The sequence below is a fragment of the Necator americanus genome, chromosome II (genome assembly GCF_031761385.1).
Source record: "Necator americanus strain Aroian chromosome II, whole genome shotgun sequence".
In the NCBI taxonomy this organism is placed as follows: Eukaryota; Metazoa; Nematoda; class Chromadorea; order Rhabditida; family Ancylostomatidae; genus Necator; species Necator americanus.
The window spans coordinates 38993271-39008245 of record NC_087372.1 but is presented as its reverse complement, the minus strand read 5'-3'; the positions used below and the strand labels follow the sequence as shown (position 1 = coordinate 39008245).

At 35.8% G+C, this 14975-nt stretch overlaps 1 protein-coding gene across 2 annotated transcripts; it reads left to right on the top strand.

Annotated features, from left to right (window-relative positions):
- Window positions 1-2374: 2374 nt before the first annotated feature.
- RB195_020789 (uncharacterized protein) lies at window positions 2375-13643 on the top strand (the record flags this gene model as incomplete). 2 transcript variants are annotated; one of them, XM_064189255.1, is made up of 8 exons in its annotated part: window positions 9227-9295; window positions 9370-9477; window positions 11068-11109; window positions 11172-11266; window positions 12208-12336; window positions 12413-12508; window positions 12583-12702; window positions 13595-13643. In XM_064189255.1, 8 exons carry the CDS (start codon window positions 9227-9229, stop codon window positions 13641-13643), a joined length of 708 nt encoding a protein of 235 aa, XP_064045137.1. The 2 variants fall into 2 exon arrangements, with proteins under 2 accessions (XP_064045136.1, XP_064045137.1); XM_064189256.1 differs by lacking the exons at window positions 9227-9295; window positions 9370-9477; window positions 11068-11109; ... (1 more) ...; window positions 12413-12508; window positions 12583-12702 and adding exons at window positions 2375-2424; window positions 7637-7712.
- Window positions 13644-14975: the final 1332 nt, after the last annotated feature.

The window sequence follows — 14975 nt, the reverse complement described above, 5'->3', positions numbered from 1 at the left end:
GTTTTTCGCTTGTGCGTGTGTTTGTGTTGTTTTACAGTTCAAAGAGGCTCAACTTAAATCTCATCTTTTATTTCTTTTTTTTAATTTTCTTTTCTTTGTTATTCCTATCTTATTTCCTACGTGAACTGATCTATTAAAACAAGTTATCTTTCCTCGCTTTTAGTGACTCAGGAGTGATAAAAGGTTTAGTTGGCCTTGAGCGGAGTCGAACTCGAAAGGTCCCTTCTCAGCACTGCAGAATAAACAGTTTCCTACCAGATAATTTTTTCTCTGAGGAGAATCACTTGGATAAAAAGAAAACTACATAGAGTAGCTTTACTGCAAAACATTTTTATTTTATTTCATTTTTTTATTTTTTCTACGTATTCACCGTTAATTTCTATTTCAATACATAAAAATCTGCAACAATCCTGAAAATTTCAGTGTACTTTTTAAACAGAATAAGTGAAAAAAATAAGGTCGTAACGATGTGACCCAAATAAACAAAAATAAACAAAGGCCTTAGAAGACAGGGTTTTCGAACGTAAAACAATTGAACAAAAATGAGCGCTGTGAACCAAAGAAAAAACGTAGACGGTCTCATAAAACGAAGATTTTGAATCCAGAAACATAAACATGGATTTGGTTTTAGTGGATAGAAGAGATTCGAATGTTTCAGACTCCCGCCAATTTCAATTTCTGTCGAGAGGATCCATTAATCATTAGCTAGTGATGACTGGCTACTTGGATTTCCACCTAGAATTATTTTCTTCTCAAGGGGGCGCATCTAACGACAATAAAAAAAAAACGAAGGATTTTTTTAAAAGGAATTTTCTATAACAGCTTTCCTTATTTTTAGAAGAGATGATTTAATGATGCTGGATTTTTGATAGATTTTTTTATTGACACATTGTGAGCAGATCCGAGATCCGTGCCAGATCTGTTAATTCTGGCCACCTTGAAGAAAATAGAGGCTAAACAGCTCTCGTTTCAATCTGCATGCTATGATTTAAACTAAAAAAAACAAAAAAAAAATCTTTTTGTGAAAAATTCGAAACCTATGCACCTAGGAATCCGCCTCAGGAACTTTCCGCGAACATTCTGCAGTAACCCTCAAACAAGCACTCAACACAAATGTGAATTTGTCCATCGGCTCGCGATTAAATTACATGTACTATATTGTATACACATTTAAAAAATGCCATAAAAAATACTGTCAATTAGGCCAGCCTCAGTACTAACCTCATTATACATGAGGTTATCTCAATTATTTTTGCAAATTGGTGTAAGGTTAACAGCATTTCCCATAATGGAAAGTGCCATCTTTTTGATTTTCATGTTTTTTCTACCGTTGGAATACGATTTTTAGTCCGCCAACGGGGTAAAAGTGCCTCAGAAAACGTTATTGAGGGGAAAAAAAAGAAGTGAGAGATTCTTTGTATTATTTTCCTCGCCTACAAATGTTATCGTTGAGTTAAAAACATTGACAGAGTCATAAAGCAATCGCCTTTGTCTCTACTTCACCGTAAATTGTGCCCTCTTGTACCGCTGTACAATTGGTAATAACAGTGACGTTTTCAGGAAGAGAATGGAATCCTGAAATACATTCCCTTAAAAGTAGCGTATCACTGAATTGACGTAGTGTGGAAACATAATGGAATACATAGAGTTAGGTACGTAGGTTATAAGTATCAGCGTGGCCCCACTTATTCCTCCCTTGATCGACCTAAAAAACGAGGTTTACTCCTGAGAGGCACGTTTTCCTACCGAGACCGGGTACCGCTCCGATCACTTCATCAGTCTTTTAATTCGTTTCACTCAATTAGGCTGCCGAGGAGACCCCATTGATCTTCGGCCGCTCGCTCCTGGACGCGGCGCGTGCACAACGGCGGAGCGGTTTCACGTACCTCATAGGAACAAACGCAATTTCCCACGCCGTTTCTTGGGAAGATTAGGAGGAATTTAGAGGGGTCGTGCTCAAATTTTACCGCATGTTTATCACATCTATGTTTTCCTACAGGTTCCCATCTATGTCTATTTCATGGTACGGTGCCTTTAAATTATGGAGTGCACGAATTTCACAAGAATAGAGTCCGGGACCAAGGCTCGTTCCAGGCCAACCCTGGCGTGATCCACCGCCGGAGGCGCAGGTTCTCAAGCCAGTACTATGTACAACCACGGTGATCCATATATCAAGGATCTACTGTTGCATTATTATTGTATTTATCCATTTATTGTGTACATAATGTGGTTGTTATGTGCGAAGTATTTTATTCGTAGTATTCGCTGGTTGTAAACCGAGGTTAATCCATTATATTCTATTCTATAGTAGTGTCTTAGTATGGTATACCTAATTATACTGTAATATTCCCTCAAGGATAAAGCTGTACGTCGCATGATGTACCATATGATACCGAGACCGCGGGACCAACCAGCTTCATCGTGGTGAGGGAGGTGGAAGGGAAGAGGATTCGGCGGTAACAGAGACGTTGTATCGAGGACTAACCTTAAGGCCGACAAGATCCACAAAGCATGTGGATCCAGGAGCCCCGGCTATACGCCCGTATGGGTCCTGAGGAGTTAGGACAGTGTAGGCTTTTCTGGACCAGAGTGCTGTTGTCACCGGGTTTCGCCTTCGATATCCACTAACTAACATTGAAGCGGTCCCGGCGCGACGCGATCGTGGAACTCTTCCCTCTCTAAATGTTGCACTCAGAGACATCTAATTGCTACTCACATATTAATATTAACGAGTGGGGTGTGGCGCAGTCGGTTAGAGGTCCGTTGTAGCCACACGGTCGTTGGTTCGAAACCGCTCTGGTGCTCACGAAGCCTTTCATCCATCCGGGTTTGATAAATTGGCGTCAGACCTACCTGGGAGGATAAAAACACTGACTTGACACAAAAATTGTATGGGCCAGTTACACATTCGTAAACCTCAAACGATCCTGAATTGAAGTGAAGGTGGTGGTGGATCCCAAGCGGATTGATACGTCAGCGGCTATATCCTTTATAAATCCTTTCTCTTCTTTATTTATATTAGTGATCCAGCTAGTGGTGATTCAAGTTTTCTATCGGGGGTACTGTACTTAAATTCAAAGTTATTGTAGTTAGTAACGAAATGATTTACTCAAAAATGTAAGTTGTGGGCTCTGCTGAGAAATTCTCACCATTTTTTCTTATTCGATGTAGATATCAACAAATTACGAGGAGGCGACAATTCTGTGTACTTGCACGTTTAATTTCCTCTGATTTGTACCTTTTCAGGAAAACTCACTTACTCAGTTCGAGGGAATGTTGTGCTGTGCTTTGTTTTTGTACATCACGTGCCGCTCAGTCTCCGCTTAGTTTCCTGACCTTGTCGTAGGAATTTTTTTCTATGTTTACATGGCTTCAAATTAGGAAAAGTAAGGGAAAATAATTTTTTTCCAGAAAAACCTCCCTTATAATCAGGGTTTAGATATCTAATGATTTTTTCCAGAGAAACTTCCCTTATAATTAGGGTTTCCCCTTCCAGAAACCTCCTCCTCTATCGATCGATCGGCCGAATCAACAGTAAAACGAAGAAAAAAAAAACAAAGACAGTAAGACAAAAAAAGGCACTATCATATGGGGTGAATCCCTGGAACCATGGACGAACCGAAGAAACCGTCTTTGCATACAGGAATGTAATAATTCTAAGAACTATACCGAACTTTTCTTTTATTATTCGAACATTTCAAAGAATATTGCAGAAGTACACATACCAAATTATGATATGTGCATAGAATTATGTTCAAATAAAATGAGACCGGTTTCTGTGTTCTAGGATTTTGCAGAGAGACAATGAAAAATGACTGTGTCTACATACCGCGCGACGTCTAAAGTTCTCTCGCCGCTGTATGATGTGCTGATTGTGTTTGTATATGTATGTTCGCCAAGGAAGAGGTCACGGACCAAAAAAATCCAGGATATCCCTACAGGTATCGAAACTACCTCAAATTTTGAGAATTATTTCAAGAGAGAGAAAGTGAAGAAGAAAATAAAAGAAAGAAAACGTAAAAAAAAATATGGAAAATATCGTAGTTATATAGGTGAAAAAGACAAAAACACGTACCGAAACTACCTCAAATTTAAGAACTAATTTTAAGAAAGAGAAGGTGAAAAAGAAAATAAAAGAAGGAAAATAAAAGAAAATAATGTAGTTTTAGGTGAAAAAGACAAGACAAGACCGATCCGTTCCCCCAAAATCAAAATCAAACTCAAAATTTCTAGGATTTCCTAAGAACGATTCCATATTCCAACGACAACGACTTCGGGCGCAGGATTCATTACCATTCCACAATCACGTGATCACGATCCATTTAAAACTACAATGATATGAAATTCGCGCGTGGGACACGAGCACAAGGCATTAAAAATAATGGAGTGCATTGAGGGCGACGCGGCGGGAAGCTCGACGATGAGTTTAATCGGGCGTGAACTCCGTACGAAACGTACGTGGAGGGCGAGTAATTTATTAGGGACCGTTGCAATGGATGGAATTGAAGATTATGCCGAAAAAACTGAAAGGAATAATTTCTTTTATAAAATAAATAAATAAAATAAATCCTCGTCGACAATTTCATTGGGGAAATTTTTTTTTAAATTACTAAAATTTCCATCAAATACATCTTCTTATTGTTTCCCGCCTGTTTCAACCACCATCCGGTGGATGAGTTGACTTGGGTGGAATTCAGGCAAGATCCACCACGTATCAGACCTCCTATGCGAAATTTATGACCGTAAAAAATTTAAATTTGAGTTAAATTAAATACAATAAATTGAATTCAATAAATTCAATATAATAAATTTGTAAATTCTGGATCATGCCTTGACTAATTCTGCATTCTGCAAATCTATGCACATTTATTTCTGGCGTCATTTTCTGTTTTGCTCTGGACAAATTTCCCTTCATCCACCATCCGAGTTCTTCCCAGTTATGTTGAGTGTGTTCGATAAGGTGACTTTTTGAGAAGTTCGCCCTTTCAGCGAATTCAGCAAATGTTATACCGTTCTTTGAACTTGTGAAAAAGTTCTGGGGGAAAAAAATGTCTAACGATTTTGTTGATGACGGTATTAACGTTATATAGGCAATTATTCAACGAGAACGATCTATGCACCACGATAACGATAAAAAGAATGAATTTAAAGAAGAATTAATGAATTAATTTAATGACGAAGAAAAAGAATGAATAGAATGTAATTTTTCCAGAACAGTTTTTAATCGGCTAAAATAAACATTAACAGTTTATTGTTGTTTTCCTCAGTTGATCGAATTCAGTGTCGTTTCATGTTCCCATTCTCATCGATGGCCACAAAAGTAGAGGCAAAAATAGAGGTCCCACTGTACGTACAACGAATTCTCATTCAATAAAATCAATAAATCAAGAATAAAAATTGATAATCTAAAGGATATTGCTATGAGGATATAGTGAACATTCTCTTGAACATTTTGAACTTCTACAATAATAATTCTCATTTTTTATTTTTCTTCATTTTTATTATTTATTACAATTATTATTTTATTATTTATTATTATATTTATTCATATATCAGTTATTAGTATATTTATTTATATTTTAATTATTAATTCATTATTTATGATTATATTTATTTATTTTTCAATTATTACTTTATTATTTATTGTTATATTTATTTATTCAATTATTGTTATTTTTAATTTTCTAATTTTTTTCTGGGCTGGAACGGCGTAGGCGTAGTTCTGTGACTTTTGCAGTTCTCTGAAAAAAAAAACAACAAACATATAAACAGAGCAGACGACAGAACAATATAGATCGCGAGACCAAACGAGATCTCTTTGAAGGTCCCATGATCAACGAATAGAAATGAGGTTGTGGTTTGTTGCCATCGGATTTCTATGAAATGACTATTACCGTGGAAAAGAAACGGTTTGGTATAAAATTACCTACTCACCGATTCGGAAGCGATTGAGGTATATCGCGCATCTCCGGGCGCTCATCCGGGTTTGTCCGTTGTACTCAGCCCCCCTCCCCCCCCCCCCACCTCTCCGCGAGCCCCGAGTTACTTCTTCTTTCTTACCGTAAACGTCTTGACGTCTGGCTGGCTGGCAATGACATTGAGGCGATAATTTATAATAGGACTGTGCGGACCGACTGTTTCACTTATTTTTCCTATTCACATACAAAAGAGAACCCTGCTACCTGTTACACAGCGTTACTGTACACATTTCAGGTGCAGGTCCTCGAGCGAAAAGAAATCTCTATTGTTTTCCACTAAACAATAAGGTTATAATTGCGAGATTTTAATTTTTTTTACCGTATCTTTTTGTTGTATCATCAAATGGTGTTTGAGTTACAATTTAAATTAAAGAAATTGAAGAATTAAATACTAATTAAAGAATTACAAATTTTTTGCTCAGCCTGATAATAATTCAGTGGGTTAGAAATATGTTTTTTGAAAAAAGTTTTAAAAAACTTCAAAAAACGTTTAAAAGCCGATGATTTACTACTGGACTATTCACATGCAGTTTATAAAACCCTATATACTATATGTTAAATATTATTTCCTGATATAGTGCTAAGGATTACACAACTGTACCTCCTTTTTTGGATCTAAGCGATACTTATAAGAAAAGAAAAGAAAAACGAAATTCCTCCGGCTTTTCCCCGAATTTGCCGATTCAAACAAAATTCTTCCAGAGGAAAGGCAGTGGAACTTTGTAATGTGTTCCAACGAGAACGAGAAATGAAATCGATACTTCTGGCTATTTTTACCGTTACCGGCCGAGAACTTTTCCCTATGTCATAAAGTCGAACGACTTTCAGTTTTGTGGAACCAATGAGGTAGTCAAAGGGCGACCTTAACGTTTTTAATTAATTTAATTTGAAAATTTCTTTCATAACTTCCTCCGATGACACAGGAGGAATTCACTAGTAGTCGATTCGTTAAATTGCACTTAGTTTGAAAAATATAAAAGGGAAAAAGAGAAAAAAAAAGAAAATGCTAAAAAGGATAGATTTCTTGGTCTAAAAAAGTTTCTGCAAGTTAAAAAAGTGAGCGAGTTTGAAAAAAAAATATTTTTTTTTATTAAATAACAAAAAATTTCTCAGAACTGTAAACAAAGGGTAGCATAATTCATTGGGCAATATTTAGGGCTGCAAAATTTTGTGTTATTATTTATTATTATACTTTACTTTTAGTTTTTATTTCTTATTACAATAATGAGTATAATAATATAATATAATTATAATTAATAACAATTTTTCGTTCATCTATAGCGAACAGATAAAGAATTTGAAAGAAAAAAATTTAAAAAAAAAATAATTTTATTGGATAACATATCTCAGAACTATAAACAAAGTGTAGCATAGTTTATTGGGGAAATATTTAGGGCTGCAAAATTTTGCCCTATTATTTATTATTATAATAATATAGTTAATAGTAAAGTATAATTATAATTAATAGAAAATTTTCGTTAATTTGTAGCCAAGAGATGAACATAAAATGCTGTTTAGTTTCTGTTCTGCCCCGTTAACAGTGCAAATTCTCTAAAGAGAAGAGGAGGGATTGGTTTTTTTTTCTCTTCAAAGGGCGCAGAAAAAAAAAGAAACACTGTGGGCATGTCCAAGTAGTTCTCTAACTGGTTTTCTCAAAGGCATGTTCCAGAAGTGTTGAAACGTTGTGTAACACACTGTTCAGCGAGGACATTCCTCTTCATCGTATCACATACGGTCAGAACTCTCTGTTTTGAACTGTTTTTCCATCATAATTCACCTCTCCTATCCTTAAATACTGACTGTGTTACTGTATTAACAAATTTGTTAGTTTTTCCCGCTATTTTAATCGCTTTTATATAATCTCCCGAAAGTGATTTCACTTGGCTTCTTCCAGAAATTCGCGCAAAGGGACACGGCACGGGAAGTTCTTATGTCATTCTTTCACAGTTCATCTAAAAATCCACCTCTTCTCTTCTATCTTACGAGAAGAAGAAAAAACTAGCGGAATCATTTTGATGGATTACTCCGATCGCTTTACTGCTAGATACTGGATTTTTTCTCCGTACCTTTTCCTGAACTCATTTTTACTATATAATAAACCAAATAAAGTCGCATGCCGTGTGTTTTCATACCTAAACTTTGACTGTATATCGAAAAATAAAACTATAAAACTATAACAAAAAAACTATAATAAAACTATTTACTACATATACTAACTATGTAAAAGTATAATAAAACTATTTAAAAATAAAACTATCCGCATAAGGACGGAAACCATACCCATCTTTTCTCGCTTTTCACAATATTTGAAGAGGAGTACTCACGGTAAAACCAGCAATGAAAAAAGCTAGCAGGACAAAAAACGATAAAATTTGAAGGATGATTTTTTTAGTGTGGAATTTTTCGCAATATTCACTTAATTTCTGGGACGCACGGTGCTTGACAAGGATCTTTTCCAGTTTTTCTTTGCATTTCCCCTCGGGTTTTCTTTTGTTCAAAAGCAAAATTCAATTACAATTCTATCTATGTATTTGGAATATTTTTTATAAATAGAAGGCTGCAGTTAGGCGGGGGTACGTCGAGAACAGGTGCTGCCTTCGTGGATTTGCGGACTGGGGGCGGTGGAAAGGACTGCAGACTTTCAGTGTCACCAGTGGTCCGAGACATAATTTTTAAAGTTGGCTTTTTTTTCTACGACATATGAAATTCTATCTCTACTTACTGTTTTCGGTCTATGAAAAGAAGATCTATAAAAAATAAACTCAAAAAATAAAATTAAAAGATTTGGGACAAAATGGGATTTTTTCCAGAATTCTTCACACCCATCGCATTTAAAAACAACCCTTCCGTTTTTGAACAAAAACAGACAACCATTAAAAGTAAGAAATAAAAAAGATAGAGGCTAAATTGAAAAGGTGGATCGTTTCGCCTCATAAATTTTTAAAAAAAAACTTGAGGACTTGCCTCATTCTCAAATGCTCACTGGTCTATTTGCTGCTGTACTTTGACTCCTTAAATGAACTTTCAACAATTACGCCTGCAATTTGAAAGGAGAAGATTAGGACGCACACACACACACACAAGTTTTCCGCGTGATTTCTCTTACCTCAGAAATTGTGGAGACATTTTTCTCAAATTCTTAAACGCTCCTAACATTTATGACTTCTAGTTTTAGTATCGTCCTTTGGTCCTACCATATTTTCTGCTAAGAGAATGGAAAATTTCTTTTTTTCTTTTTGTTGCAGGCGATGCGGTACTGTTTATTGTTGCTTTTCGCCGTCAATGCTCATGCAGCCAAATCGTCAAGACTTGACAAGGTTTTGTTTTTTTCCCATCGTTGGATTTTTAATTAAATTCAAATGAAATGTAGGAAAATTCCCGAAGAGTTTAGCTGACCGAAAGTGCAATGGAAATTTTGGCAACAGCCACATCAGGTACGACAGTTCGTCAATGTTCATGTGCCGAAGATGCACAATGTGTGAAGGTCATGCAGGCTCAGGTGAGGGTGTTGGACTCCTTTTTTCCTGAAATCCTATGTAGGTTTTTTTTTTCTAATTTATAGGATTTTTCCATGTGAACGTTTTCTCTGTTGCACAAAATCCAGATCACAGCAGATCGCGAACAAATCTGGAACTTTATTCCCTAATTTTTTTCTTCCTTCCGCCCTCATTCCCCCCCCCCTGACCATCTGAGCTGTTTATTCCAGCGACGAAATGTACTTGAGGGAACACTTGAGGGGATTTTCATCCCTCTTCCTCTAAATCAAAGGAGTTCCATATTATTTATTTGTTCTCTGAGGTTTCCACCTGTTTTTCGCATAACGCGTCCTCGTTTCAACTTTTTTATTCTCCGGAAATTTCTTTGGTAAATTTATGTAATCATGGGGAAAATGGTGTAAAAAGTTTAGTTGATAGGTTGTTCGCATAAAAATGTCTACTCTCAAAAATTCAAGGACAAGGAACTTTACGACATCCTTCAATTTTCTTAAAGTAATCGTAACATGGACCCAAAGGTTACTCCATCCGTTAACATTACATTTAATTTTGTTTTTACTCTATTGAGTTTTTTCATTCACTTTTAGTATATAAAATTTTTTATTCTGTTGGCTTAGCCTTGTAGAAAAATATATCAAAATAAAATAAAATAATATAAAAAATAAACAAAAAATAAATAAAAAAATAAATAAGTAAAAAATAAAAACAAAACATATATAGAATAAAATATATATATATAGTATATAAAAATGTTTATTCTGTTGGCTCGGCCTTGTAGAAAAAAAAAGAATGAAAAAAAAACAGAATGGTCCAATTATTTCCGCATGTGCAGCCCCATTCCTTTAATTTTCCGTACAAAATTTGGTACCTTTAGTTCCAGGAACCCCGTACGCTTTTAAATTCACTAATAGCTTGAAAGTAATAAGAAAGAATTTGGGAAAATTAGTTTGAAAAAAGAAGAATGGTCACAATTCTTTCTTGCAAAAAAAACAACCTTATTTTTCAAGCATTTTTCAAACGAATTAGCTTTTTACATTGAAAATAAAAGTGCAATTTTTACAGCAACATATCTGGTAATATTTTATTACTTTTTACTTTATGTATACTTTTTTGTTGCTCTACTATTTTTCACGAGAATAGTAATCAGATCTTTAGAGAATTGCTAAAATTGCTGAGATCGAGGTGGGACCCTTATTTGCACCACTCACCGATGCAGTTCGCGATGGTCCCACCTCGATTCCAACCGTCAGCTCCACCGCGTCGCTTCGCTACGCAACAGCTTGCGTGTCTGCACTGAGCTTTGCGTCATTTTGAACCGACTGTAGCGCCAAATTTCCATAAATTTTCTGTCACTGTTACGGTACTTCAAAAAGATTCAGATTTCCGGATTACGATAATTGTTCTCATTTCAAAAAGATTTGAATTTTCCGACAACGTTAGCTTCTCTCACATCTCCTTGCATTTTCGTGATCGCCGTAAATTGTGGGAAAAGCAAGGAGTCCTTCCACAATTTTTTTAAGATTTTTCAAGGTTTTTTTTTTCAACTTTACTGTTTTTGTTAGAGTCTACTTAGTTCAATAGTTCTCTCTTTTCAGGCTAAGGATTGTGCAGATCATTGTTGGAGCGCATTTTCTGAGGTGAACGAAATATTTACACTCGTATAAATCGCGTAAATAAATCCTGAACCATTGTATTGCAGATCACCAGAAATCCACAACAGCTTTACAGTTGTGTCTCATCAAAAATGCCAGTGGTTAGTACGTTCATCCGTTGTATAAGCAGTCACCTGAAAAGGTTAGTTTTATTCTAGAGTTTAACAGTTTTCTTATAATTTTCCAACGAAAAAAAAAATAAGAAAAAAAGATTTATCGCTTATACGGATTGTCTGGAAGATGATGTACTGGACCCTCTCCAATATTTTCATGGATCGTGTAAAAGCGTAGGTGAAACGGTTGCTAGCCGCCCTAAAATTGGACTCCTATCCCTAAATCTTAAAATCCCAAAAAAAAAATCAAAAAAAGAAAAAATAGAAAAAAAGAAATTTCATGGGGCAGTTTCTTTTCTCGAACTGGCAAAACCAACTTACTACATACTCAACGTACAACGCAACGTACGTAAACGCAAAGTCGAATACTGTAAGGCGTATGCTGAACGTATTTCAATGCGCTACGAATTCGTTGGGCACGTTAGAAAATTTCTGGAAATTCGATGCGCAGAGAATTTGCGGATCTCTTGAAGTTGTTTCACCCACCAAATGGCAGTCCTGAAAATGGAAATATGAACATCGTACGAAAAAGAAAAGACGAAGACAAAGAAAAAAAGGGAAGAAAGGAGTGTGATGTGTTGAGAATCGAGAAAAGAAAATATAAGACCTCAGCAATATTTTAGTACAGAATAGGTATTGATTCCTAAACAAAAATATCGTAGAAAAAAGAAAGAGAACAAGAAAAAGAAAACAAGAAAAGAAAGAGATGTGATGTGCTGAGAATCGAACAAAAAAAAACCTTAAGACCTCTCAATACGAGGATAGTCAGGACATAGGACAGGATAGATAGTGATCAGAACAAAAGGAAGGAATTTCAAAGAAATGTTGAAAAAAACCCTTTCAAGAAAACTTTTCGGATACCAAATGATTTGGAAAAAACTTAAAGTGTATGAATACAGCAGCAACATTCCAAAAATTTCACTGCAGAGCAAAAAAAAAATCCTTCAAGCATTTTTATCGGAAATTTCAGTTGTGTGAACACACCAACTGGTCCAATGATCCCAAAGGTTGATCTACGTATAATGTTTGACAATGGGGAGCAAAAGTTGCTCGCAAGTCGCGCCGAGATCCTCAACAGTTTGGTTGGAGGCAGTATGAGGTAAGTGTAGTGTTTGAGATTTGAGAAAAAAAAAATAATTTAATAAAAAAAATTCTATTCAACCCGGGAATTTTAGACCTATCGCTGAAGCTGCTATGAAATTTGGTGGATGTGTCAAGCAATGTTTCGTGTACGAGAAAAATTCTCATGGTTTCTGTTATGATGGAAAGAGGTGGGATTTTTTTCTGGACGAAGGGGCGGGTGTCGAAATGTGATGGCCATCATCGTTTTATTATCAAATTACAGTTGTCAACCGCTGATCACTCAAAAAAATCTTCGATTTGCGTTAAGGACGTGCCTATCGCAATCCAGTTGGAAGAATCATGCGTACGATTTATGCGAATGCGCTAAACATGCAGGAGTGGAGTGAGTATCCGTGGTTTTCCCAATCTCTAGACACTTATTATTCGATCCTCGACGAGAAAAAAAACATTATTCGAACCTCAATCAAAGAAAAAATTCGGAAAAAAAATCGTTCCCGATTCATAATACCTTCAGAAACACAGATCACATTCATCTTCTCTCTTCTTTTTATCTCTAAATTTTCCCAATCTCTGCATTTCCTAAAACACAAATCCGAGATTTTTTTTCCTGCACTCGCACCATTCTATCATTCTTTCTATTAGCAATTAAAATCCTAATCGAGACAGATCCTAGCAAATATTCTAGGTGTTAAGAATTATTTTCTATTTTTTTCTTTCCAATTTTCAGCGATTCGGATTCCACTAACAGCTCAGCGAAAACTCCAAGTTTCCGGAAAAAGTGAGAGTAAAAGAAACCTTATTGATTCCTTAACGATTATTAGAAGACTCCTACTCCATACGACCTTAGGACTCACCTTTCACAAAGTGAAGCATTAACTGCCAAACAAATTATCTAAGATCATATAAATTAAAAAGATATGTCCTCTAAATAAATTAATTTGTTTGTTACAATTATAATTTTGTTTTTTTTGTTTTTTATTACAATTTTACATTTTATTATTTTTTGTCACAATTTTTTTTTGTTATAATCACAATAAAAAAAATTAATTTAAACTAAAAAATTATTGGAATATATTTTGTCCTTTATTTTTCTCCCTTTCCAAAAAAGTATCTTCTCTAAAGAAATTAAATTTTTCGAATAATTAAAATAATTTATACTAAAATTTGCAAAAATGATTTTCTAATTTTCTTTTTTTTGTTTGATTATTCTTAAAATTTAGTTTAATAAAAATTGATTCTATTGTTGAATTATCCGCTCAATATTCCGTGTTAAGGGGCCTAAACGACGTATGCTCGCTACTGAATGCTGTTCGAAACGGATAGTTCGTGGATTCGCGCTACGTAATCCTTCCTTTCTTGTACACATCGAGTTTTAATCGAGCTGTATTAACAACACGATTCGATGAGATAATAAATATTTGTAGTACAAAAGAGGAGAAAAAAAAGCATTCAATATTACCGTATTCGCATCCTAAAACATTGCACACAGTTCAAACATACATACATAACATACATACTTTTTCGAAGTGGCAGAAATGCGCCCACAAATGCAGTTCCTTAACGTTATCCAGACACAAGTACTTAAAGGCATCATATTAGATTATGGAGAGGATAGAGGAAAGGCATTAGATTATGGAGAGAAGGGTGATTCCGTCCGTTTCTTCCTAATCGCCGTAAAAAAACGGCCCGGGAGATGCGGCGCCGTACAAGGCTGGCGCGCTCCAGTCGAACTCCTTGTAGAAAATGGCTCCCCGGAACGCCTGAAGCCGTATCTTCCAGGCGGTTTTTTACGGTAATTAGGAAGAAATGGACGGAATCACTCTCCTCTCCATAATCTACGATCCCCTATAAGAATACTCCACCTGAAATCCGTACCATCACAGATTCGTGGAGTGATGCCTTTAAGGATACAGTGCGTAGATCTCATTCGCCTTGGTTTACCAGAACCCCACTAGTTGGTGAAAGTGGTCAGTTGTTTTCCTTTTTGAAGGTCTTGCCTTGATGTACTTGGAACAATATCGAGGCATCGAGGCCTGGCGAGGAGAGAGGAGGAATTTGATGGGTTTGATGCATGGTATCAGAGACCTCGAACCATTTTCAGGCCTCTGAAAAAGAGGAGGAGTTTGTCGAAACGTCAGGCCAATAGAAAAAAGTTCCACCTAAACCTCGTTGGGATAACAAGGAAACATAAACACGAAGAAACAGAGACTATTCTCATGAATAATGATGTTGAAGTGAGTCGTTAATGAGAAGAGAGGAGGGGAAAAAAGTACATTGGTCACAGAAACATGACGAATCCATCTTGTTCCTGAAAAGAAAATTATGGTCGAATGGCGGGAAATACTTTATATGCGTTCCCCAATGTACTTTGTTTTACATGGGGAAATAAAATGATATGTTACAGTTTGATGGTTAGGAAGAATTGTTGTATTGTACTTTCCCCTGGATGAGAACAACAGAGAAACTCTGGAAACCAGGGATATAATAGGAAAACTGTTAGTTTGAAGAATCACAGAAAGATTTTTCGATTCCCTCGGGTTTTTTTTCTGGAAAAAAAGTTCTTAGTGGCTACATCTAATCTACTTTTTCACCTTTGTTTTTTTACGATACGGTTTGCCGTCCTCTAAGGATAAGGATAAAGTGTCTGATTTTAAT